Genomic DNA, 24,264 nt, shown 5'->3' on the forward strand with positions numbered 1-24,264 from the left:
TGGTCTATATGTCTGTTTTTATGCCAGTAGCACACTGTTTTTGATTAGTGTAGCTTTCTAGTAAGTTTTGAAATCAGGAAGTGAGAGTCTCCAGCTTTGTTCCTCTTTTTCAAGATTGTTTTGGCTATTTAGACTCTCTTGAGATTCCATATGAATTTTAGGATAGTTTTTTTTTTAAATTTCTGCAAAAAAAATAAATATAGGCCTTGAGATTCTGTAAAGGATTGCATTGAATTTATAGATTACTTTGGATAATATTAACATTTCAACAATATTCAGTCTTACAATCCATTGACTTGGAATGTGTTTCCATTTATGTCTTCTTTAATTTCTTTCAACAATGTTTTTTAGTTTTCATTGCATAAGTCTTTCACCTCCTGGGTTAATTTCCAAGGTGTTTTTTTTTTTTTTCTTTTTGATGCTATTGTAAATAGGATTGCTTTCTTAATTTCATTTTCTGAGTGTTCATTCTTAGTGTATAGAAATGCAACTGCTTTTTGTGTGTTGATTTTATACCCTGCTTCTTTGCTGAATTCATTTATTAGTTCTGACAGCTTTTTAAAATATAAAATCTTTAGGGTTTTCTCCATATCAGAGCATATCATTTGTGAACAGAAATAATTTTACTTCTTTCTTTCTGATTTGGATGCTGTTTTGTGCTCCTGGATTTATTTTTCTAGTATTTTGTTGAGGATTTTTACATCAATGTTCACTAGGGAAATTGGTCTGTAGTTTAATTTCTGTTTGTTTTGTGTTTTTTTCTGGCGTTGGTATCAGGAAAATACTGGTCTTGTAGAATGAGTTAGGAAATCTTCCCTCCACTTCAGTTCTTTGGAAAATTTAAGGGTTGGTGTTAGTTCTTCTCTAAATGTTTGGTAAAATTTACCAATGAAGCCATAAAGTCCAGGGCTTTTCTTGGTTGAGATATTTTGATTACTGATTCGTCTGCTTTCTAGTTATTAGGTATATTTAGGATTTTTGTGTTTTTGTTGTTGTTTTTTATTTTTTGTGATTCAGCCTTGGTAGGTTTTGTGTTTATAGGAATTTGTTCATTTCATATCCAATTTGTTAGCATACAATTGTTCATGGTATTTTTATAGTCCTCTTTATTTCTGTAACATCAGTTGTAATGTTCTCACTTTCATTTCTGATTATTTAGTTGTCTCTTTTTTTAAATTTAGTCCATCTAGCTTAAAGGTTTGTCAAATTTGTTGATCTTTTCAAAGAACCAACTTCTGGTTTTATTGATTTTCTCAATTATTTTTCTATTCTTTATTTCACGTATTCCTGCTCTAATCTTTATTATTTTCTTCCTGCTGGGTAGTTTTTCTAGTTCCATAAGTTCTAAAGTTCGGTTGTTAACTTGAGATCTTACTATAAGTGTTTATGATTATTAATTTCGTCCAATAGCACTGCTTTCACTTGTGTCCCATCAGTTTCTGGATGTTACATTTTCATTTCTATTTGTCTTAAGATATTTCTGAATTTCCCTGTGATTTCTTCTTTGATACATTGGTGTTTAAGTATGTTGTTTCATTTCCATAAATTTGTGAATTTCCAGTTTTCCTTCTGTTGTTGATTTCTAACTTCATCCCATTGTGGTCAGAGAAGATGCTTTGTATGATACCTATCCTTTAGGACATGGATGCCTTTGAGGAGGGGCATCATTATCCTATCACAGTAACTAATTTCTCTCACATGCTTGCTTTTATATTGTCTATCTCCATTGTTAGTTCTTGAAGGCAGGGGTCATTTTGCTCATGACCATATATGCAGTAGCTAAAACAGAGTCTGGCACACAGGAAGTAGTAAAGACTTTCTGAGTGAATTTCAATTAAGAAAAGATGCTTCACATTTGTATAGTGATTAGTATGAACCAGTGCATTAAATATACCCATTATATAAATCCTCACAATAACTCCATGAAGTGTATACCACTAATTTCCCAATTTTAACAATCAGACAATAAAGGAATAGAGTTTACCTTTCGGTTACACATCTAAAAGACTATGATTCTAGATTTAAACTCAAGCAATCAATGTGGCCATAGTGTCTGGTTTCTACTCTCTCCTTTTTACTTTTACTTTATACACGCCTCCTACTGGGTATCGAGCCTGCAACCCCGGGATATGCCCTGACTGGTAATCGAACTGTGACCTCCTCGTTCATAGGTCAACTCCCAACCACTGATCCATATCAGCATATCTGCATTTTTATTAGAGACTTTTAAAAAATATTATAATTGTTTCCTGAATATGTATATGGAAATTCAGGGGGGAAATGTAATTATACTGCCCATAGTACAAATCTAGGCCAAAAAGACTTCTCACAATATTTAATAGACTTTATGAGAAAGATAAGGAAATACTTTACCTTTTAGGGAAAATCATTATTTTTTAATCACTTTAGCATTATTTGAATTATATCCATTTGTGGAGTGTAATAGCTATTATTTGCAAAGTGTTGAGAGTTTTCTGTCAACATATTTATTTTCAAGTTAAAAATTCATGGTAAAAATAATGTATATATTTTTCATAAATCTGAAAATTTGTATGTTTATTTTTATCTAAAACATACATTGTATGTAGTACATCATAAATATATTATTTGCTAGAAATTAAAATGGGTGAGGTGAAAATTAAATAGTTAATAGATTGCTTATAATAATATGAATATAAGCACCAGAAAAATTCCTCAATGGACCAGAAAAACCTTAACAGATAGTGAATAATTTATTTAGTTTATTTAAATTAAAAAATGCAAATGACAAATAAGCAAATGAAAAATGTCTTTAGCCTCCATAGTAATGAAACAAGAGTTGTTGTTTTTTTTAAATCTAGATTATTCAAAATTTAATTCCTAAAATTTCTCCTCACCCATGTCTTGGCTAGAGAAAGGTGCTTCCAAGAATGTGTTCAGAAATGGGTACTCTAGTCTCTGTTATGGAAGCATAAATTGATGCAGCCTTTATGAAAAACAATTTAAAATTCTTTTTCAAAATCTATTAGTGTGCAATTTATTCCAAATCTGGGAATCCTTCCAAGGGAAATATTCAGATGTACACATAACTAGTATACAGTATATTTATCTGAGCATTATTTACAATATAAAATTCTTGGAAAACCTCAAACATTCAATAAATAGAGATTAGCTTAAATAATATTTAGGAAGATTATTGGCTTACATTATCAAATATTTTCATAGAATTATGACATAAAAGTCTTTGATTAACATGCAAATGACTTTTGAAAGAGAATTCAATTATATGGAAGAGTCTAACATTTTTATTTTAAAAAATTAAATCATTTGGCAAAAAAAAATCTTGAATTTAAAATGGTAATCATGACATCTCACTTCCATGGCATGAATCTTATTTAAATAGTAACAGAGAGTAGTTCAAAAAAGAAATAGAGAAAAAGAATGTAGGTAAACAAAATTATTCTGTAAAATTCCATACAAAGGATGGCTGTGTATGGGTGAGAATTAGCATTTATCTCCCATTTTTGTACACATCAAATCACAAACTAGGGATGTAAAAAAGCCTTGAGTTCTGTTTTTAAGATCAACATATTATTTTTGAAATTTCTTGTAATGAATATAACCCTGTCATTTTTAAAAATCCTCATCCAGGGATATGCTTTATGTTGATTTTAGAGAGAGAGGAAACGAGAGAGAGAGAGAGAGAGAGAGAGAGAGAGAGAGAGAGAGAGAGAGAGATGAGAGAGAGATGAGAGAGAAACACTGATCAGTTGCCTCCTGCATACGCCCTCACTTGGATGGAATCCACAACCTTTTAGTGTATGGGACGATGCTCCAGCCAACTGAGCCACCTGGCTAGGGCTAACCCTGTCATTTTGATCTATTAGTTAACATGCTATTTAATGACATTTCTTTAATGGCACACTTTCCAGAGTAGCATGGGAAATATGGAGGATGTAAAAGTTGCCATGTCAGCCCTCACATTCTTTGTGGTATCATTGCATAGACAACACAGATACACAGAGCCTTAAAATAATAATATATTAAAGAATAAGTGATTAAGGACCAAAATAAGGGTTCTAGACATCAAATGTCCAATGACATTGGAGGAGGTCAAGACAAATATGGCCACATAGTTGGGACAGTTTCAGGAGAGAAGGAGAGCTTGTGGCGTTTGCTATGATTTCAAACTTTCCCGGTGAGGACATGCCTCATGTTTTAGTCAGGAAGTTGACCCATTGGTTTAGAAATGAACGAAATACTTTTAATGAACTCATGTGAAGTGGATATTGATTAATGCTGCTTGTTGATTAATTCTTATAATATTTTTGAACCTCTTTATAGCTCTCCGAGACACTGGAAAACAGTCTATCAATAGTGACTGGAAGATTGAACACTCTGGAGCCTTCACCTTAGCCGGAACTACTGTTCATTACATAAGAAGAGGCCTCTGGGAGAAGATCTCTGCCAAAGGTCCTACTACATCACCTTTACACCTCCTGGTATGAGAGGGAAAGTCGATACCATTGCCTAATCAGCTCCCTGTGGCAAAGGACATTCCCACCGTGCCTCCTCTAACCTTTTTTCACAATATGAGATGTCAGGTAGACATTTAAAATCATTTAAGAGGTGAATTTTTTAGGGATTTTAAAAATGTGTTTTCCATTGTGATATATAAAAACGGAATTTATTATAAGAGGAACAAAATTTTATAGGGACCCACAGACTCAAAGTAGAGGTGAATTACAGGCAATGAAGAAGCTTTTTTTCCTAAAAGCATACATTTGCTAACCAGATTGGATGTCTGTGAAGAGAGAGCCATAATATGGTAAATCACAGCACTGTTCTATACATCCATGAAATAGGCCTTGTCTGATCTGTATGAAATGCCTTTGATAAAATGGTACTGTTTCTGGGAAAAAGACTGGGCTCATATATCAAATAGTGCTTACAATTACTCTGTTCTGTTTTCTTACTAGGTCAGTGGTCGGCAAACTGCGGCTCGCGAGCCACATATGGCTCTTTGGCCCCTTGAGTGTGGCTCTCCCACAAAATACCACGGCCTGGGCGAGTCTATTTTGGAGAAGTGGCATTAGAAGAAGTTTAAGTTTAAAAAATTTGCCTCTCAAAAGAAATTTCAATCGTTGTACTGTTGATATTTGGCTCTGTTGACTAATGAGTTTGCCGACCACTGTACTAGGTTAATTGATCCCTGTAAAGAATTGTGAAAATTGGAATGTTTGGGATAAGTTTTTTACCATGTAATAAAAGACTAGACTTGAGGCAGGACAGAGTTTGAAGTGAAAGAAGCAGGACAGTGGTTTCTGCACCCAACCAATGGCAAGTCAAAATGCCCTTTTTGACCTTCATCACTGCAGTCAGTTGCTAACGGCTTAGGAGCCAGAGGGCTGACTGCACAGCTGGCGTGTTTTCTGTCCTAGTGACAAAGCCGAAAATTCAGACACTTCAACACCTCTTTAAGTCCACACGTAAAAACAACTTTAAAACACGATCAGCTGACTCTTTATTTGGAGTGTGTTATGCCACATTATTTAATATCGCCACACAATTTAAGTGGAATTTTTCTTCAATTGGAGACATCTGTGTTGCCAGACTAGGAGCTAGAGGTTCAAATCACGTATCGGCCCATTTGCTTTTCCTACTTTAATGTGCCTGCAAAGCACCCGGGGTTCTTGTTCAAATGTACAGTCTGATTCAATAGGTCTGGGGAGGAACCTGAGATATACATTTCTACTCAGCTCCCAGGCAATGCCACCACTGCTAAGCCCACGGACCACATTTAAAATAACCATGTTTTTTAGAACTGCAATCAATAGGTTTTACCAACACAGATAAAGGGAGCAAGGAGAGTTAGGTGGATGGGGACCTTCTGTTCCAAATCTTGATGATGATGATGATGATGATGATGATGATGATGATGATTCATTTAGCACTGAGTCAGATACTGTCCAAAGTGCTTTATGTTCATTACAGCATTTAATTGTCATGATAACCCTGTATAGTATGTATTATTATTGCTCCATTTTACGGAACAACTAAGTATTAGAGAAGTTAGTGATGTGCACAGTGTCTCCCAATAACTTATTTATCCAAGAACAAGCTAGGTATTAATCAACCTACTATGCTGGCCCTCCTCACATGAAGCTGAGCTCTAAGCTCTACACCAGAGAGCCTTGGATCATAAGTGCATGTACTTTGAATAATTATTTGTTCATCTCCCCACAATTTCTTTGGATCCTATTATTTCATTTGAAGGGGAAACTTCACTCTATGCCATGAGCCATCTGGAGAGAGGGGAGGGGGCTGACTAAACAAACATATATACCCAATATCAGGCTCTTTCCATAATTATGTTATTTATTTATTTATTTATTTATTTATTTATTTATTTATTTATTTTAGTTACAGTTGACATACAGTATTAATTAGTTTCAAGTGTACAGCATAATGATTAGACATTTATAAACCTTACAAAGTGCTCATCCAGAAGTCACTTAAAAATAACATTTCCAACAACCAATATTTTTAATGATTGGATTACAGGAAATGCCTGCCGAATATGAATGAAACCTACATTTTTATGGAACAAGACCGAAGCCCCTAATTTTTTTACTGAGTCCCTAATTCAAAATCTTAAAACAGTTGACATGAGACCTCAGTGCTGGGAAGAGGGAGTTTCCTTGCTGCAGAATTCTTAATCTGACTGGTAATTACCAAGGTTTTTCCTGGAAGCATGAAACATAATTAAAGTCAGTGAACTATGCCTAAAAGAAGGCATCTATGTGACCTGGATTTATTCAGTAATCCAAGGGAAACTGCACTTCTAAGATATTTGTCTTTAATGACTATTACAGATTGAAAGCCAGTACTGCATTTTGAAAGGCAATACCTTCTGCCATGTTTCAGTCTGTGCCCCTCAACTGTAACACGGTCACACTTTCCTTCTTGCAAAAGTGTGCTGCCAACTTCAAATGGTTTCAGAAGAAGCTGACGGCTTTATAGGCAAGGTCTCTATTTCAAATGGCATTATTTATTCAAGGACAATCTAAAGTTGTATTAATGAAAATACAGTTTTTTAGGAAAAGTAGACATGTTTTCATTGAATTAAATAAGTTGGCAAGTATCTGTTATTTATAAGTTCATTTCATCAACGAAAGAACTTGTATGCTTATATTCATAACCCGTGGACACAGACAATAGGGTGGTGAAGGCCTGGGGTGGGGGACGGGGCAGGCTAGAAAGGGTCAATGGGGGGAAAAGGAGACATATGTAATACTTTCAACAATGAAGATTTTAAAATAAATAAATAAAGTAATGAAACACAGGCAAACTAAAGTAAGTAAGTAAATAAATAAATAAATAAAGCTATGTAATAACCAGACTCAACAAGAAAAAGAGAGGACCCAAATAATAAAATCAGAAATGAAAGAGGAGAAGTAATAACTGACACCATAGAAACACAACAGATTATAAAAAAAAATATTCTGGGCCCTGGACAGGTAGCTCAGTTGGTTAGAGCGTCATCCTGATACACCAAGGTTGCTGGTTTGATCCTTGTTCAGGACATATCAAAGAATCAACCAATAATGTATAAATGAGTGTAACAAATCAATGTTTCCCTATCTCTTTCTCTGAAATAAATTTTTTTTAAAAAGAAAATATTTTAAAACTATATGGCAGCAAATTGGAGAGTCTGGAAGAAATGGATAAGTTCCTAGAAACATACACTCTTCCAAAACAGAATTAAGAAGAAACAGAATATGAACAGACTGATTACAATTAATGAAATTGAAGTAGTAGCCAAAAAACTCCCAGCAAACAAAAGTCCTGGACAGGATGATTTCACAGGTAAATTTTACCAAACATCCAAAGAAGAACTAACACCAGTCCTTCTCAAACTATTCTAAAAATTTTGAGAGGACGGAAGACCTCCAAGCTCATGTTATGAGGCCAGCATTATCCTAATTCCCAAACCAGAAAGAAGAAAATTATAGGCCAATATCCCCGATGAATATAGATGCTAAAATCCTCAACAAAATATTAGCAAACCAAATCCAGCAAAGATTAAAAAGATCATACACCAAGTGGACTTTATTCCAGAGATGCAAGGTTGGTACGATTTCTGCAAATCAGTTAACATGATATGCCATATAAATAAAATGAAGGATAAAAATCATATGATCATGTCAATAGATGCAGAAAAAAGCATTTAACAAAATCTAGCACCCATATATGATACAAACACTTAGAAAAGTGGGAATAGAGGGAACATACCTTAACATAATAAAGGCTATATATGACAAACTCACAGCTAACATCATATTCAATAGGGAAAAACTAAAAACATTTTCCTTAAGAACAGGAACAAGACAGTGCTTTTACCACTCTTATTGAACATAGCACTGAAAGTCCTAGCCACAGTAATCAGATAAGAAATAAAAGGCATCCAAATTGGAAAGGAAGAAGTACTAGTAAACTGTCATTATTTGCAGATGACATGATACTATATATATAGAGAACCCTAAAGACTCCACCAAAAACCTACTAGAACCAATAAACAAATTGAGTAACTAGCAGGATACAAAATTAATATTCAGAAATCAGTTGCATTTTTATATAGCAATAATGAACTATCAGAAAGAGAAACTAAGAAAACAGTGCCATTTACAATTGAATGAAAAAATTTAAACTACCTATGAATAAGCTTAACCAAGAATATAAAAGACTTATACTCAGAAAATTATAAGACATTGAAGAAAGAAGTCAAAGAACATGCTAATAAATAGAAACATATACCATGCTCATGGATAGAAAGAATTAACACCATTAAAATGTCCAACTACCTCAATAATACTGTAATAACTATATATGATGCCAGGTGGATACTGGAGATATCCGGGGGATCACTTTATAAAGTATTGATTGTCTAACTACTATGTTGTACACCTGAAACTATATATATAAAAAGCCAGTGACCATAACGCCATAACAACCAGAAGGACCGGTCACTATGATGCCCACTGTGGCCAGCAAATCGACCTGATCAGGGGGTGGGGCTGCCGGCCAACCTCCCGAGGCTCCTCCCCCCAGCTGGCCCACCCCTGTTCAGACTCTCCCACCCCAATCAAGGGCAGGGCCAGCTGGCCAAATGCCACCCGCCCCCCCCCCCCCGCCCTTCACCCCAGCCAGCCACGCCCCCGATTGGCCTGCCTCCACCATGATAGGCTCGCAGCCCCTCCCCACAGCTGGCCCGCCCCTGATCACCCCCCCAAAGAAGAACTAACACCAATCCTTCTCAAACTATTCTAAAGCTTGGAGGTCTTCCGTCCTCTTAAAATTTTTAGAATAGTTCTTTGAATGTTTGGTAACCTCCCGCAGCCCCTCACCCTGGCTGGCCCCACCCCCTATGAGCCCTCACCACCCTGATTGGCCCGCAGCTGCTCCCCCCAGCCAGCCCCGCCCCTGATCACCCCCCACACCCCAATAGGGGTCAGGGCCAGCTGGTCAACCTCCTGCAGTCCCTCCCCCACCTGGCCTCACCCCAGATCAGCCCCCCTACCCCGATCAGGGGCAGGGCCGGCGGCCAGTCACCCATGGCCCCTCCCCCAGGCTGCTGGTCCCTGATCGGCCCCCCCAACCTCAATCGGGGCCAGGTCCCACTGGCCAATCACCCACGGCCCCTCCCCCCAGCTGGCCTGGCCCTGATCACCAGCGATTGGGGCAGGCCAGCTGGCCAACCTCCCACCATATCCTCCTCCTGACAGGCCCAGCCCTGATCTGCCCTGATTGGGGCCGGGCCGGCCAGACCCCACCCATGCACGAATCCGTGCACTGGGCCTCTACTATAAAATAATATTGAATGCAAACTGTAATTGAAAGTAAAGATTTTTTAAAATGTTAAAATAAAGGTCCATACTACCCAAAGTACTCTATAGATTCCACTCAATTCCTATCAACATACCAGTGGTATATTTCACAGAACTAGAAAAAATAATCTAAAAATTTGTATGGAAAGACCCTAAATAGTGACAGAAATCTAGAAAAAGAAGAACAAAGTGAGATGTATCACACTATCTGATGTCAAACTATATTGCAAGGCTATAGTAATTAAAACAGCATGGTACAGGCATGAAAACAGACACATGGATCAATGGACCAAACAGAGAGCCAAGAAATCAACCCACACCTATACTTTCAATCAATTTATGATAAAGGAAGCAAGAACATACAAAGGGGCAAAGACAGTCTATTCAATAAATGATTCTGGGAAAACTGGATAGATACAAAAAATGAAACTAGACCACATTTTACCATATACAAGAATAAACTCAAAATGGATTACAGACTGAAATTTAAGACCTGAAACCGTAAGACTCCTAGAAGAAAATATAGACAGTAAAATCTCAGATTGTCCTCTTAAGCAGTATTTTTTCTGACACATCTTCTCAGGCAAGGGAAACAGAAGAAGAAAAAATGGGACTACATGAAACTAAAAAATTTTTGCACACAAAGGGAAACCATCAACAAAACGAAAAGACAACCTACTGGATGAAAGAAGATTATTGCCAATGATAACATCCAATAAAGGGTTAAGATACAAAATTTATAAAGAACTCAGACAACACCAGAAAAACAATCCAATTAAAAAGTGAGCAGAGGATCTGAGTAGTCAGTTCTCCAAAGAGGACATACAGATTGCCAATAGATATGTGAAAGGATGCCCAAGATCGTGAATCATCAGAGACATGCAAATAAAACCACAATCAGAAAACACCTCACACCTGTCAGAATAGCTATCATCAATAAATCAGCAAACAAGTATTTGTGGGGGGACAAAACAGACAGGGTCCCTTTGTACGTCCAGTGTAGCCCCAAATTCAGTCATTCTTATATTTTCATATATCCTTTATGGTTTATTGCACTGCTCACATATATATGTGTAAAAAACTGATTTGTTTTTATATTTATTCAAAAGTTCAAATGGAAAATTAGTAACTATGACAAAATTAAAAATTAGCTTTAAGTATATGTAGGATGAAATTTTTGTCCTCAAGTTGGCTTAGAAGTTCTCTACTTTTGTGGAATGAAATGAATTCCAAAGTCTTCTGTCCTCCTCCTCTGTTGGTGCAGGAACTTTCTGTTCATCTTTCTGTCTTATATGAATGGACATTTGACATTAAATTATGAATTATATCTTGATGTTAGAGAGGATACATATTCCTGTCCCCCACTACTTAAGTCATCTCAATCATGTATCATTCTTTGGGAAACCGTCTAGTCCACTGACTTGAAAGAAAATGGTGTGGTATATCGGATCTCATTCAAGTGGGCTTTTCTTCATAATGTCTTTAGCTCCACAGAGGTAAGTGTGGAACTTAAGTCTTTTCAGAAGTATGACAATTACATTTAAGCAATAATGCCGCAATTCTACTGTTTATTAAAGAAGCATGCATACCATGCAATAAGCATGTTATGATGTCAGCATTCTTCGTTTTAAGCTTCACATTGAATGTGTTATACTTTGACCATCTACCTTCATCACTTTTATCTGTTATATTATAGGTGCTGCTGTTTCAAGACCAGAATTATGGACTTCACTATGAATACACAATTCCATCAGACCCTCCTCCGGAAAATCAGAGCTCTAAAGCACCTGGACCGCTTTTCATGTGGACACACACGGGCTGGGAAGATTGTGATGCTACGTGTGGAGGAGGTAAATGATTTTCTAATATTTATAGTTCCAGAATAGTAGTTATTTTCTGATTAACTGTTGATAGTTAAGACAGATCTGCAACCTCTTATCTAAAATTCCAAACTCCATAAAGAATTGGAAAATGAAAGTTTTTTGTAACACATTTAGTAGCTAAACATGGAATATTTTGTGGCAAAATTTGATGTGAATTGAAAAAAGTTCATTGAGAGTTATCACAGATCTCATTGCTTTGCTTTACATAGATATTAATTTATTTGCTTACAGGGGCTTACTTAATATATACTAGGGGCCCAGTGCATGAATTCGTGCACCTTGAAAGGAACTGTGGGCTGAAAGGCTGTGGTGGGTACAGGGGCGGGTCTCGGCCCATCCTCCTTGCCACCACCCGGCCCCTCCTGCCATGGCCCCCAGTCCCCTGTCTGCTGGCAGCCCTGCTCCTGCTGCCACTGTTCCCACGTGCTGACAGTGCCGGTCCCGCTCGCACCCGCTGACGGCACCGAGCGATTGCGGCCCGCACCATCAGTGGGTGCGAATGGCGGCTGCTGCCCTGTTTGTCCCTCAGGAACAGGGGAAGGTGGAGAAGCCCTCAGGGGTGATTAGGGCTGGCAGCAACCACTCGCACCTGCTGATGGTGCAGAGCGATAGGGACCAGCACTGGGCACTGGCAGCAGGTGCACGCGGGGCAAGCACCGGCAGCAGGTGTGAGCGCCGGGCGGGACCGCGGTGCATGGGAGCAAAGAATTTTCGGTAACCACCAGAGGCTCTCCCCAATGACAGCGGACAGTGCCCTGCCTTGGTCTGGCACCCCTGCTTACCTGCTCCACCATCCCTCCATGGCCGACACCCGCCATGTTCCGTACTCTGCCTCCTGCTGCCGATGCCCACCATGTTCCGCATGAGCCCCCTGGTGATCAGCGCACGTCATAGCGACCGGTTGTTCTGTTGTTCTGCCGTTCGGTCTATTTGCATATTGGGGTTTTATATATATAGATACTTTTTATTTGCATAAAGTATTAAAAGTTCTAAATTCCAAAATACATCTGCCCACAAGACCTGAAATGCATGTGAAGGTGCTAGGAAAGAGCAGTACTGAGTTTGCTTGTGTTGTCTGCATACTCAGGTAAGTGTGTATAGTGCAGATGAAGAAAATATACTGAAGACTCAAGAGAGAGGCCTGGAAATGCAGGAGATAATGGCAGAAAACAGAGCTAAGGTCATGGAGGGTGTCTAGTTACTGGTAATAACCAGACCAGGGGAGCTATTGACTGAAAGTGAAAGGCAAGATCTCTGGGAAGAGGAGAGGGCCACGAATGAAGAAGCCTAGGTATTATAATAATAATACAAATAGATACCTTAATTACAGAAATGGTGCTAGGATCAGTGTTGGAAAATGTAACGACAATGCAGTGGCTGAAATCTTAGAGGGAGTGGCCCAGGGGTGGAAGTTTGACTACACCAAGAAGGAGACGGGCGGCAGAGTTGACCCAAGGCTGGAGGTTTAGGAGGGAGGAAGGGGTGTGGGCTGGCAGTGGCAGTGAGGAGCAGGACACCCATGCTGCCTCTCAATCAGAGGTACTGGAGAGAGAATGGCCCTCGGCAGGGACTCCGGGGAAAACAAGGAAGTGTCCTCCAGGGAGAGGAAAAGCATGCGGGAACGTCCGGAGGTGCAGAGGCTGGAGGGAGCAGCTTTTGTCAGCACACTCCGAGCTCTGGTGCTCGGCTGGCTCCTGGGGCACCTGGCCCTCTGGAGCTGCCAGAGCAAAGGCAGCGTTTGGGGTGGGAAAGGAGGAGATATTACAGAGCACACTTTGCTCCAAATACAGCATAATTACAACAAGGCGACTTGAAACTGTTCTCACAATTTAAAAAAATTGTCTAGTCCTGCTTACCTGATACAGTTTGCATTGGCCACGCGTCTCCTAGGGCGTCCTGATTGCTCTGAGACTTAGGACCCTCTGCCCTCCTGGCCTCTCCTGCAGATGCCCCCATGTTCACACACAGGCCTGCTCCTCTGCTCCACTCCTCACTGATGCCAGGACCTGTTTCACTTCAGGGGTTCTACCTCACATCCTCCACCCACATAAAAAAAAATAGATTTGGAAACAGCCTAAGTGCCCATCAGCAGATGAGTGGATTAAAAAACTGTGGTTCATTTGCACAATGGAATACTATGCTGCTGTGAAAAGGAAGGAACTCCTACCATTTGCAACAGCATGGATGAGCTGGAGAGCATTATGCTAAGCAAAATAAGTCAGTCAGAGAAAGATGAATATCACATGATCTCACTCATTTGTGGATTATAATGAACAACATAAATTGATGAACAAAAACAGATCCAGAGACAGAGAAGCATCGATCAGGTGCTCAAACCTCAGAGGGGAGGTAGGGGAGGGTGGGGGTAAGGGAGAGAGATCAACCTAAGGACTTGTATGCATGCATATAAGCATAACCAATGGAGGCAGACAACAGGGGGTGAGGGTGAGGGCATGATTGGGGATGGGGGGGGGCAATGGGGGGATAAGTACACATATGTAATACCTTAATCAATTAAAACAAAATAGAAACAAGCATACTTGAAATGAAAATCTACATGGTTAGAATTTTCTCTGCAGTGAAACTCAGGTAAGAATGACCAGCCTGAGGCAGGCTGTGGGGAGTGGCCCTGTGGAAAGGTGGATGGTTGCTGTTAGTGCACTGACAGGTGGTCCTTAAAGTCAGCTTACATTTGAACATGTTTCCCAGTGAATTGTATTACCCTCAATTTTTCTTTCTTTTATAATTGTGGTCTAATAAAAGCTGCATCAGAAGTAAACATTCAGAACTTGTCAGTCTTCAGTTTGAACAAGCAAATTATTAGGGTTAAATTTTCCCCTCAAAATAACATTAATTGCAACCTAGACTATGTTTTGCCAATTACCAAACCTTAAGAAATAGAGGTTCACTATAAATTCCTTTTGCTTCAGAGTCAGAAGGGCTTTTTGATATTCTTAAGCATAACTTCTAAATTATGAACATGAGAAAATTGAAGCAGAGATTAAGTGACTTCCCAAGGCCACTGGCCCATTGAGGGAGGAGCCAGATTAGAATCAGGATTCCTGAGTTCAAGTCTCCTTTCCTCCTCATCATATACTTTCTTTAAGAGCAGCTTGGAAGCTAAATGTTTCCACAGGGCATGTCCTTAGAGATTATATAGAGATATTTTATTCTGTTAAAGTCAGACAGAAAAGGACAAGAACCATATGATTTCACTCATGTGGGATACAAAACAGAAAGCAACAAATGAACAAACAAACAAAAACTCATAGACATGGACAACAGTATGGTGATTACCAGAGGAAAAGGGAGTGGGGGAAGTTGATGAGGGTAAAGGGGGTCAAATATATGGTGATGAAAGGAGACTTGACTTGGGGGGATGAACACACAATGCAATATATACACCGAGTGGCCAGATTATTATGCGTTCAGAGATCACAATAATCTGGCCACTCAGTGGAGATGATGTATTGCAGAACAGTACACTTGAAGCCTACATAATCTTATTAATCAGTGTCACCCCAATGAATTTAATTAAAATTAAAATTAATTTAAATATGTTCATATTTTTATTTCAAATGATTTGTTTTGTAAAATAGAACTAATTATACACAGACTCTACCATTTGTGCTGGAGTAGACCTTCTCTTTCAAATCTGTTCCTTTGTGTTCAGTCAACAGTTTTCAATTATCTCTGACTATGTTAATAGGGCACATACTCATTTCAATGCCAAAATATTTCTGGGCTTGTGGATATTATTTTTCTTTGCAGTTCATAAATAAAGTGGATGGACAGGATTTCAGGAATCTCATCATTTCTGACTTCGCATTGTCAATTTTATAGCCAGAAAAAGCTTTGTAATCTTTCAGCATATTCATGAATTAAATGAGAGTAAGTTCAAAGCACAGAACATTGGAAACAGATTCATGCAAAATTTATCTTCAACAGAAAAGAGGAAAAATAGCACTATTATACTTCACGGGAAAATACTAAGCAAGAGCAAATAAAGTATCACCAGGCAGTAAAAAATTTCATTGTTTCACATAAGTTATTTTTTAAATTCTATTGTAAGGCTTTAGATTGCCAGAAATAGGTGGGAAAATTAAAAAAAAAATACCTAGTGTCATGTAGCTACATTTTTATGTTAACAATCTTTTGCATCAGTATCTTCAACTACGTTTTAAAATAATCCAAAATAAAGTTTTTATGCATTTCCATTAATTTATTAATATCAGTTATAAGATATGAAAAGCCTAAGATATAAAAATCCCTTCTTTTAGAATCAATATTATTTTAAAAATATTATTTTGGTTTGCATCAAAGATCTGTTTTAAGTGATCTGGATCTTCCAAGGCATTAGAGATATACCATTTCATAATACCTGAGTTTGTATGTGGAATCTGCATTTCGCACATGACATGGTGCAACTGTCTTATGCCAGAATTTATTGTGATCTGGCGGATAAATTAATTAAATAAAACCTGGAAGGAAGAGCCCAAATTCAATATCTTATTTTTGAAATAAATGAAGAGTTGAGCATGCTGTTAGGAAATCTAAATAGATACAATGTAAAGGGGAAAAACATAAGCCAACATTCCACATTCTCCACATGGGTCCAAGTCCTAGTAGTTTATGACTACTCATGCTGTTAGCCTTGTGCTGTGATATCTTAGTCACAGTTCCTTGTCCATGACCAGATTCTAAGGAGGCATCCAAGCCTTTGGGTCCAAGTTGAGGAAACATCTTGAGATACAAATGCCTGTACATTTTCAAGGGTTTTTTCCATTTTAGAGGCACTTTGAATGTACCAAAATAAATGTTACTAGCAAAAAAAAAAAAAAAAAAAACCCAAAATATATTACTTTATTTTAATAAAATCAATATAATTTTGTATTCTACTTCCTTTACTTAAATTAATAAGGACATTTTTATGTTAACATAAACTCTTTATAAACTTGAATTTTAAAACCTAAGTGATAACCCATTAACTGATTTACTACAGATAACTGTTCCCCATAACTTGTCATTTTGTTTGCAGATGGTTTTTCACCATTTCAGGAAACAGTGTTAAGATGAATCTCTTCGTAAAGAAAGCACTTTGGGCTTGAATTATGTGCTTCTATTTCACTCATTGATTCCTTTACCAATATGACTGTGCACTCACTCTGGCTGGGTGGTCAAAAGACGAGTGCTTTCTGCTTTCAGAGAACTCTGTCCTCTAGTAGAGAACAACAAAATCACTATGCAGAATGGCTGGTGGAGATGAGGAAGGCCTTCCAGGGATATGCATAGGTGCAAAAGCCTGGAATTTAGTGAGAGTATTTATTACGAGAGTGTAAAATGTGAGGATCAAGCTACCAGAAATGATTTGATCAGAAAAGTAGAAAGAAACTATTTTATGAAGGTCCTTTCTTGTTATGCTAGCACTCAAGTTGCATTTAACTTGAAAGTTATGAGATCCCATTTAAATATTTGTGTATGGAAATGACAAAATCAGTTTGGATTATATATTGGGTGTAGCCTACAATACAAAAGAATAACTTTTCACTAAAATATAAAACAAAATAGTCATTTTAATATTAAGCCCAAACCCTGAGAAAAAAAAAAATTATAGAAATGTAAAAAAAAAAAAAAAAGGCTTAGAAGTAAATGCCATGATGTGGGGAAAAACTTTATGCTTCAGAAATAACCAGCATTTATGTATCTTTAAGATGTGCTCAGAGAAAAGTGCTTCATCCTCATTTAAAGTATATTTACTTTAGATTCACTTGTTTACTGCCCATTGTTAGTTCAATAACGAACAAGCAAATTAATTAATTAAAAGAAATGTATGAATACAAATGAATATATATAGACTGTCTTACAGAGTTCTATAGTTCTATTTAAAAGTTTGGAATGTTGGTGACATTTAGAGAGTTTCAGCATATTGAAACACTGAACCCACTCCCCAGGACACGTTTCTGCATTTATGATGCAAGTTTTAGAAATGTGATCTACCTGGATAGAATATAGTTTTATTAAAAAAAGTCATTGTTTCAGGGGTTAAATACAGAGCATAGAAAAAAGAATCAGCTTATCTCCGAGCCTGGGAAAGAGGGAACACAATGTAGTATCTATCTAGAAAGCGTCAGTAAGTATAAAGGACCTTACATTTTCGGATTTTGCCTAAATTTGTCAGTGAGACAAATGCATAATGCTTATCTATACTAATAAAAGGGTAATATGCTAATTAGACTGAACATCTTCCAGGCAACCTTCCGGATGTCCTTCCTTACATCCTTTCCGACAAAGCCATGTTGGCGGGGCCAAGGCAGAGGAGGTTAGAAGCGATCAGGCAGGCAGGGGAGAGCAGTTAGGGGGACCAGGCCAGTAGGGGAGAGCAATTAGGGCAAACAGACTGTCAGGGGAGAGCAGTTAGGGGGATCAGGCTGGCAGGCAGGTGAGTGGTTAGGAGCCAGAGGTCCTGAGGGGTCCCAGATTGGAGAGAGTGCAGGCTGAGCTGAGGGGACCCCCCTTCCCGTGCACGAATTTCGTGCACCGGGCCTCTAGTTTTATTCATAATTGTATACAAAACATCAAAACAGATTTCCCCGATACAGATTTAATGGGAATGACCCGGAGGTGAAGTAAATTGCCATAAAGCAAGTAATACACTGTCAACAGCCTGCAGCTACTCGTGGTTCAGGCAGAAGGCCAGTTACTTCACTTTCTGTTCATCCCTGGGTCCTGCAGAGCTGGATGCATTATAAATACTGCTATTACATGCGAGAATGGAAATTTCCTGTGTTGGCTGGGACATAAAAATATATAAAAGAAAAAAAAATCAAACAATAACATTTCCATATGGCTTTATGATCTTAGTTGTATTTTCATAGGCATGAAGTGTCTGTAGCTCAGCAATAGATTTTTTCCCCCTGATTCTATTGTTTTTGTTCAATAACATTTTTTTTAAAAAATCAGGACTAGGTTCTTCTATCTGCCAAAAAACTTACGATGTGAGCTTCCTTGCTGCATTGTGGAAATGTCCCAATTCATATTCACAGGCTTTCAAGCATTCTTAGAACACCACTTAGGCCCTCCCTGAAGTGGTGCTGATAGTTTTATCCCTCTTGATATATCAATACTTGTACTTAGATTTTTTTTCAATATGTTAGCTCTGGACTGACATAAATAAGGTTAGATATTCACTGAGGAAAGGAAGAAAATACAGTATAATTAGCCCTGAGTTATTTATTCCACGACTACGTATATGTTTAGCAAAAGCCTTCTGGATAATGTCTGTTTGTCATCTTCTTGTGTTGTAGTTGGCAAAAAGCCATGATTTAAATTAGTTTAGGTAACTCCATCTATTCTGTAGAAGAGTGTCTTATGACTGTGAAGGCTTTAAATTAGATTTTAAAACTAACATTCATATTTCATAAATGTAACATTTTTAATCCCACTTTTAGGTTGGCACCATTGCAATGCAGAAATAATACATAGGTAACGTGAGAGAGAGTTGGTATATCTATTTAATGGACACACCAGGTCATAAAGGAGCACCTGAACCAAAAATGTGTCCAAAATCTTACATTTAGATATCTCCTACTGGTGGGGCCAGTTTTTTCTGACAAAAAAAAAAAAAAGTAAAATCATTTCTGCTTCTTGAGTTGTTTGTTTGAAAGTTATGTGACGTTGATGGGTATTGCACATGACTATAATTAAATTTAATATTATGCTACCTATGCTAGAAGATGCAACTGAAAATCTAAATGGTTTTGGTTACATGATATACAATGAGCACAGATACATTATTAGTTAATAGACATATGTACACAGATATAGTCAGGCTTTTATACTAGAAGTTATCATGGGACTACACTCAGTATTGAGAGGGAAATCTAGGGAGATCCTGCATTTGTTCTTTTGCCTTCCACTTGGCCACTCCAATGTCTCTCCCATTCCTCATTTAAGTCAAAGGAAAAGATACTCAAAAATTATGTAAGTATCTCACTCTTTCTCTCTCTCTACATTCCTTCTTTGTTTTTCCCTTAATGCTAATCTTCTCTCTGTTAATGAATGACAGAGTGACCTTTCAGCCACCTATTTGTCATGACCCGCACAAACACTCCAAGCTTCCTAATAATCATTGCAAGACCGTCATAGGACCCTAGCTATTGGGCCTTTGAATAGTGACTCAGAAAACTCGTGATTTTTTTTTCTTCTTAATCCTTAAGGGTCCGCCTGGCTTTAAAGTTGTTGACTGATTTCATCTCTATATATATAAAAGGCTAATATGTAAAGTGTCCCCTCAGGAGTTTGACTGGGAGACCGGGAGTTCAGTTGCTTGCTATGACATGTGCTGACCACTAGGGGCAGTTCAGAATGAAGGAAGGCCCTGCCCAGCAGCTGGAGAAGGGAGGCCCCAGCCGGCAGCTGGAAGGAAGGCCCTGGCCGGCAGCCGGAAGACCCTGATCGGCCCCGATTGCTGGCCAGGCCTTGGGACCCTACCCATGCACAAATTTCATGCACCGGGCCTCTAGTTTGTTTATAATGTCAAACAATAAGTTAAATTAGATTATTCAATCTTACATAGATATTTGACTTTTGTAGAGAAAGAATTAGCAGATATATATTAGGCTTTTGAAGTGTAAGGTGAAATAAAAGTGTTGTCAGGTATGTGTGCTTATGGGGCTCTCTGAAATAATACAGCATACAAATGGTCACTTTTACTTCCTGTTATCAGGCTTTATCATACCAGAGAGAGTAGAAAAGTCAGTTTTCTGAAATCTGGTGAACAATGGTAAGGGTCCCATGGCTATTCTTAGAGAACATGGCAGTCATTAGGGAATGAGGATTTCTAGAATTCTTGGGGCCTTTATCAGAGGCTATAAGAATAAAGGTCTGAGTCATACTCTAAGCTTGCTTTCCGTAATTTAACACAGAGCACTGATGATGTACAACCAAACATGCATACATGTTTATGGGAGTTTATGTGCTTTCATGAAGGTACATAGGCGTTATGCAAACATATCTTTCCACCACTAAATGCTAAAGATGGCATAGCCCTTTATAACAAGTCTTTAATTAATATCTTGTCAACCTATGGTGCCACAATCCCTTTGTAATATAAAACTTGCCATTTAATTTCTAACAAGGAGAAAATTACTATTCATCTTCCTTAAACCTAGAGATACATTTTTTATGTAAATAATATCATCTTCATTGATCTAGCCTAAAATTTGTTTAAAATATCTCTGAAAATTACAACAAGCCTGTGAACACCTCCTAAATCCATTAGATAAAGGTCTATAATAACATTCTTTATATGTTTCTTTCAGGAGAAAGAAAGACAACAGTGTCTTGCACAAAAATCATGAACAAAAATATCAGCATTGTGGACAGCAAGAAATGCAAATATTTAACCAAGCCAGAGCCACAGATTCGCAAGTGCAATGAGCAGCCATGCCAAACTAGGTAACCCTGTCCCACACCCTCCAAGTATTACCAGAGTCACATTTTCCTTAAAAACAATGCAAGGGATCTAAACAAAACTGTAAGCTTTTAAATAAGCAAGGTCTAAAAAAGACAGAATCAACTTGCTGGAATGTATATTGGAGTGGTGCAGAAAGAAGCCATGCCTTAATAACTAATGAATGGGTGGAACCTTAGTATAACTTTGGAGCAGGCTCGCAACAAGGCTATTTGGAATGGCCTCTCTCACAGGGCTTCTGAAAATCCATGTGCTTTCATGTAAAATGATGCTGGGCTTGAGTGGGACTAAACCCCAGTGTCAGATGTCCTAAAAACTTGTAGGGATGGAATGGCAAAAAGAGTGTAAGGCTGGGTTGATTCCTCTAGAATATGGGGACAGGGACATTTCTAACCTGACACTCAGAGATTTGTTGAGGCTCAGCGAGTTAGGGTGTAGTTTTGAGTTCTTGGGAAGTCAAACAGAATTGGTCTCCTCTCCTCACACTGTAGTTTCTGCAGTGGAGTCAGTGAAGGCACACATCCTACAACTCAGATACGCAAAGAATTTGTAGTTTTGTAGGGATCCGTTACTAATAAAATCTTCATGACCCTCCACCACAATGAGTAAGTATGGGCAGTGAAAGGGGGAGGAGGAACAGGGGTCCTGTGAACTCTCTTTAGGCTTCTCTATCTTCAGTAATCGCTGCAGGGGTGTGGTCCTGTAGGCTAGTGCTCAGTTCTTCTGGTTGCTTTACCCCCCTCCCCAGCCTTTCCCCTCTCTGATGCTCTGCATCCTGAGTTCCCTCAAGTTCTACTTATTGGAAAACTGCTATTAAGCCCTGCAGATCTGGCTTGTGCTATGTTAATGAGAGCTTAAAAGAATTTCAAAAATTCTTCCTTCTACAAAGCTGACATTTCCAGACTGGCTTTTTTTTTTTTGTAGATTTCATATATTTAAGGTATCAAAAGCTGATTATCAACCTTTCCTTCCCTTTGCATTTGTCCTCTAACAATCATACACCTCCCCCAGGAAAGTAATATGCTTCTAAAGAACAGGACAAAAGAATGATCTGTAAGAGAATGTGCAAAAGGTAAAAGTACATTACAATACTTTCAATAATGTTACGTATCTACTATAAGCTTTTCAGCCTAACTATATAAGTAATTGAACTAATTAAGCTTTTTTATAAGGCTGAGTAGTAATCAACCAGAAGGACAACTTAAGGAATTATTGTTTCCAGCAGTCATATCTTTGGGTCCTTTGCATTCAGTGCTGGACAAATGTAAAAACAGAGTTTTGGGCCTTTTTTCCTGTCAGCTAAAGAACCTGGATACTTTTTTGTTATTACTAGAGTCCCAGTGCACGAATTCGTGCACGGGTGGGGTCCCTCAGCCTGGCCGGTAATTGGGGCCGATCAGGCCGGCTGGCGGGGGGGGAAGGGGGGGAACCACAGGAGGTTGGCCAGCTGGGGAGAGGGACCGTGGGAGGTTGGCCCGCTGCAGGAGGTTGGCTGTGGGAGCACACTGACCATCAGGGGGCAGCTCCTTTATTGAGCATCTGCCCCCTGGTGGTCAGTGCATCATCATAGCCACCAGTCGACCGGTCATTCGGTTAACCAGTTGTAACGGTCGCTTAGGCTTTTATATATAGAAATTATTCCTAAGAATTATCTTTCTCTTTATTTCTTTTTAATAGATATTAAAATGCTATTTATCTTGCATTAAGTAATTTATTAAAATACTTCAAAACACCATTTGTTTTATATACCACCTAACTTTCCCGTATGGATAAAAGTAATGGCTTTTTCTGCTATTTTGGGAATCTGGAATGGGCTGCTTGAAGGACGAGAGTGTACTAGTATTTGTCACTTTCTCACTTGGTCACTGAAGGATCAGAGTGTACATCGCATGCCATGTGTTGTTGTTCATTCTCCGACCTTGGCTTTCTTAGGAGAAAAGGACTCGATAATGACTCGGTAAAATGAATAGTTTTAAAAGGTCAGTCTATTTCAGAGTGAGGGATTTTTGAGCTAGAGACTGGAAGTCTTTTTATAAGAAATTAGTATTTTTCTTCTCTTGGAAAAAAAAGGCAGTATATTTTATACTACCAAGAAGCTATATTGATGGGGTTAACCAAAATATTGGAAGGTAAAAATGAACCTGGGTGATTATTAGGGATCATCACAAGAAACTTTCCAAAACTTACTGGCATTGCACAAACTTTATTCCTCCTGTCTCTTCTTTTGCCCCACCTAGTAAGAAACATTCTAATTTCATTCACATTTATTTAACATGTCACCAAAATGTCTGATGGAACCATACGTGCCAAATATAAAATATATTGATGTTCTAGTAAATAGCTTTGTAAGAAAGAATCTTAAAGATAAGGAAATGGGACAATTCCAAATTAGATGGATTCTAAAATACGTGTTCTCCTTTTTGAGCAGTTTTCACAAGGAATGGAAAAAAATAACTTTTTATCATTATACTAAGAATTCCTAAAATAATTTTATTTTAAAAAATGAGATTCCATAACATTGCAAATAGTTCTTTTTTTCAAGTTGAGGATTCCATAGTTGGAGAGAGAGGGACATGGATTTTAATGTGTATCCTTGTGCAGAAAGATGAAGCAGAACCTGAATGAAATTGGATGATAAGTACACCCTTTAGGAAAAAACCCATTAGGAGCCTCCAAAGCAAGATGGTAGGTCCACCTCATACTTAATAGGCCAGCACACAAGAGCCTTGCTAGAGGTGATACTGGAGGGCAGATGTTATCATGAAGTGTTTTTTTGTTTTGTTTTGTTATTGTTATTTTTTCCCCCAGAAACAAAGGCATAGAATCATTTAGAAGTGAACCATTGTACAGATAACAAAACTAGGCTGTAAGAGGATGTGACATCTCTTAGTCTCATTGTTAAGAACATACAGGCTTAAGTAAATTTGGAATAACTGAGGCTATTTCTATAAGATGGAGAGAAACATACTGTAAATTCCATTTCAAGAAATGTTTAATGCAAAGCTCTTGTATGAAAAGTGTTACCGATGCAAAGAAAAATAAA

At 38.1% G+C, this 24,264-nt stretch overlaps 1 protein-coding gene across 1 annotated transcript in view; it reads left to right on the forward strand.

The window, feature by feature from the left end:
• ADAMTS19 (ADAM metallopeptidase with thrombospondin type 1 motif 19) overlaps positions 1 to 24,264 on the forward strand; it is a 200,830-nt gene that overhangs the window by 148,944 nt on the left and 27,622 nt on the right. Inside the window, exons 17-19 of the mRNA XM_079770450.1 lie at positions 4,324 to 4,481; positions 11,563 to 11,716; positions 21,070 to 21,205. Of these exons, the coding sequence (XP_079626576.1) occupies positions 4,324 to 4,481; positions 11,563 to 11,716; positions 21,070 to 21,205 (448 nt within the window). The remainder of the gene's footprint in view (positions 1 to 4,323; positions 4,482 to 11,562; positions 11,717 to 21,069; positions 21,206 to 24,264) is intronic.

Source organism: Cnephaeus nilssonii (assembly GCF_951640355.1).
Source record: "Cnephaeus nilssonii genome assembly, chromosome: 5".
NCBI lineage: Eukaryota > Metazoa > Chordata > Mammalia > Chiroptera > Vespertilionidae > Cnephaeus > Cnephaeus nilssonii.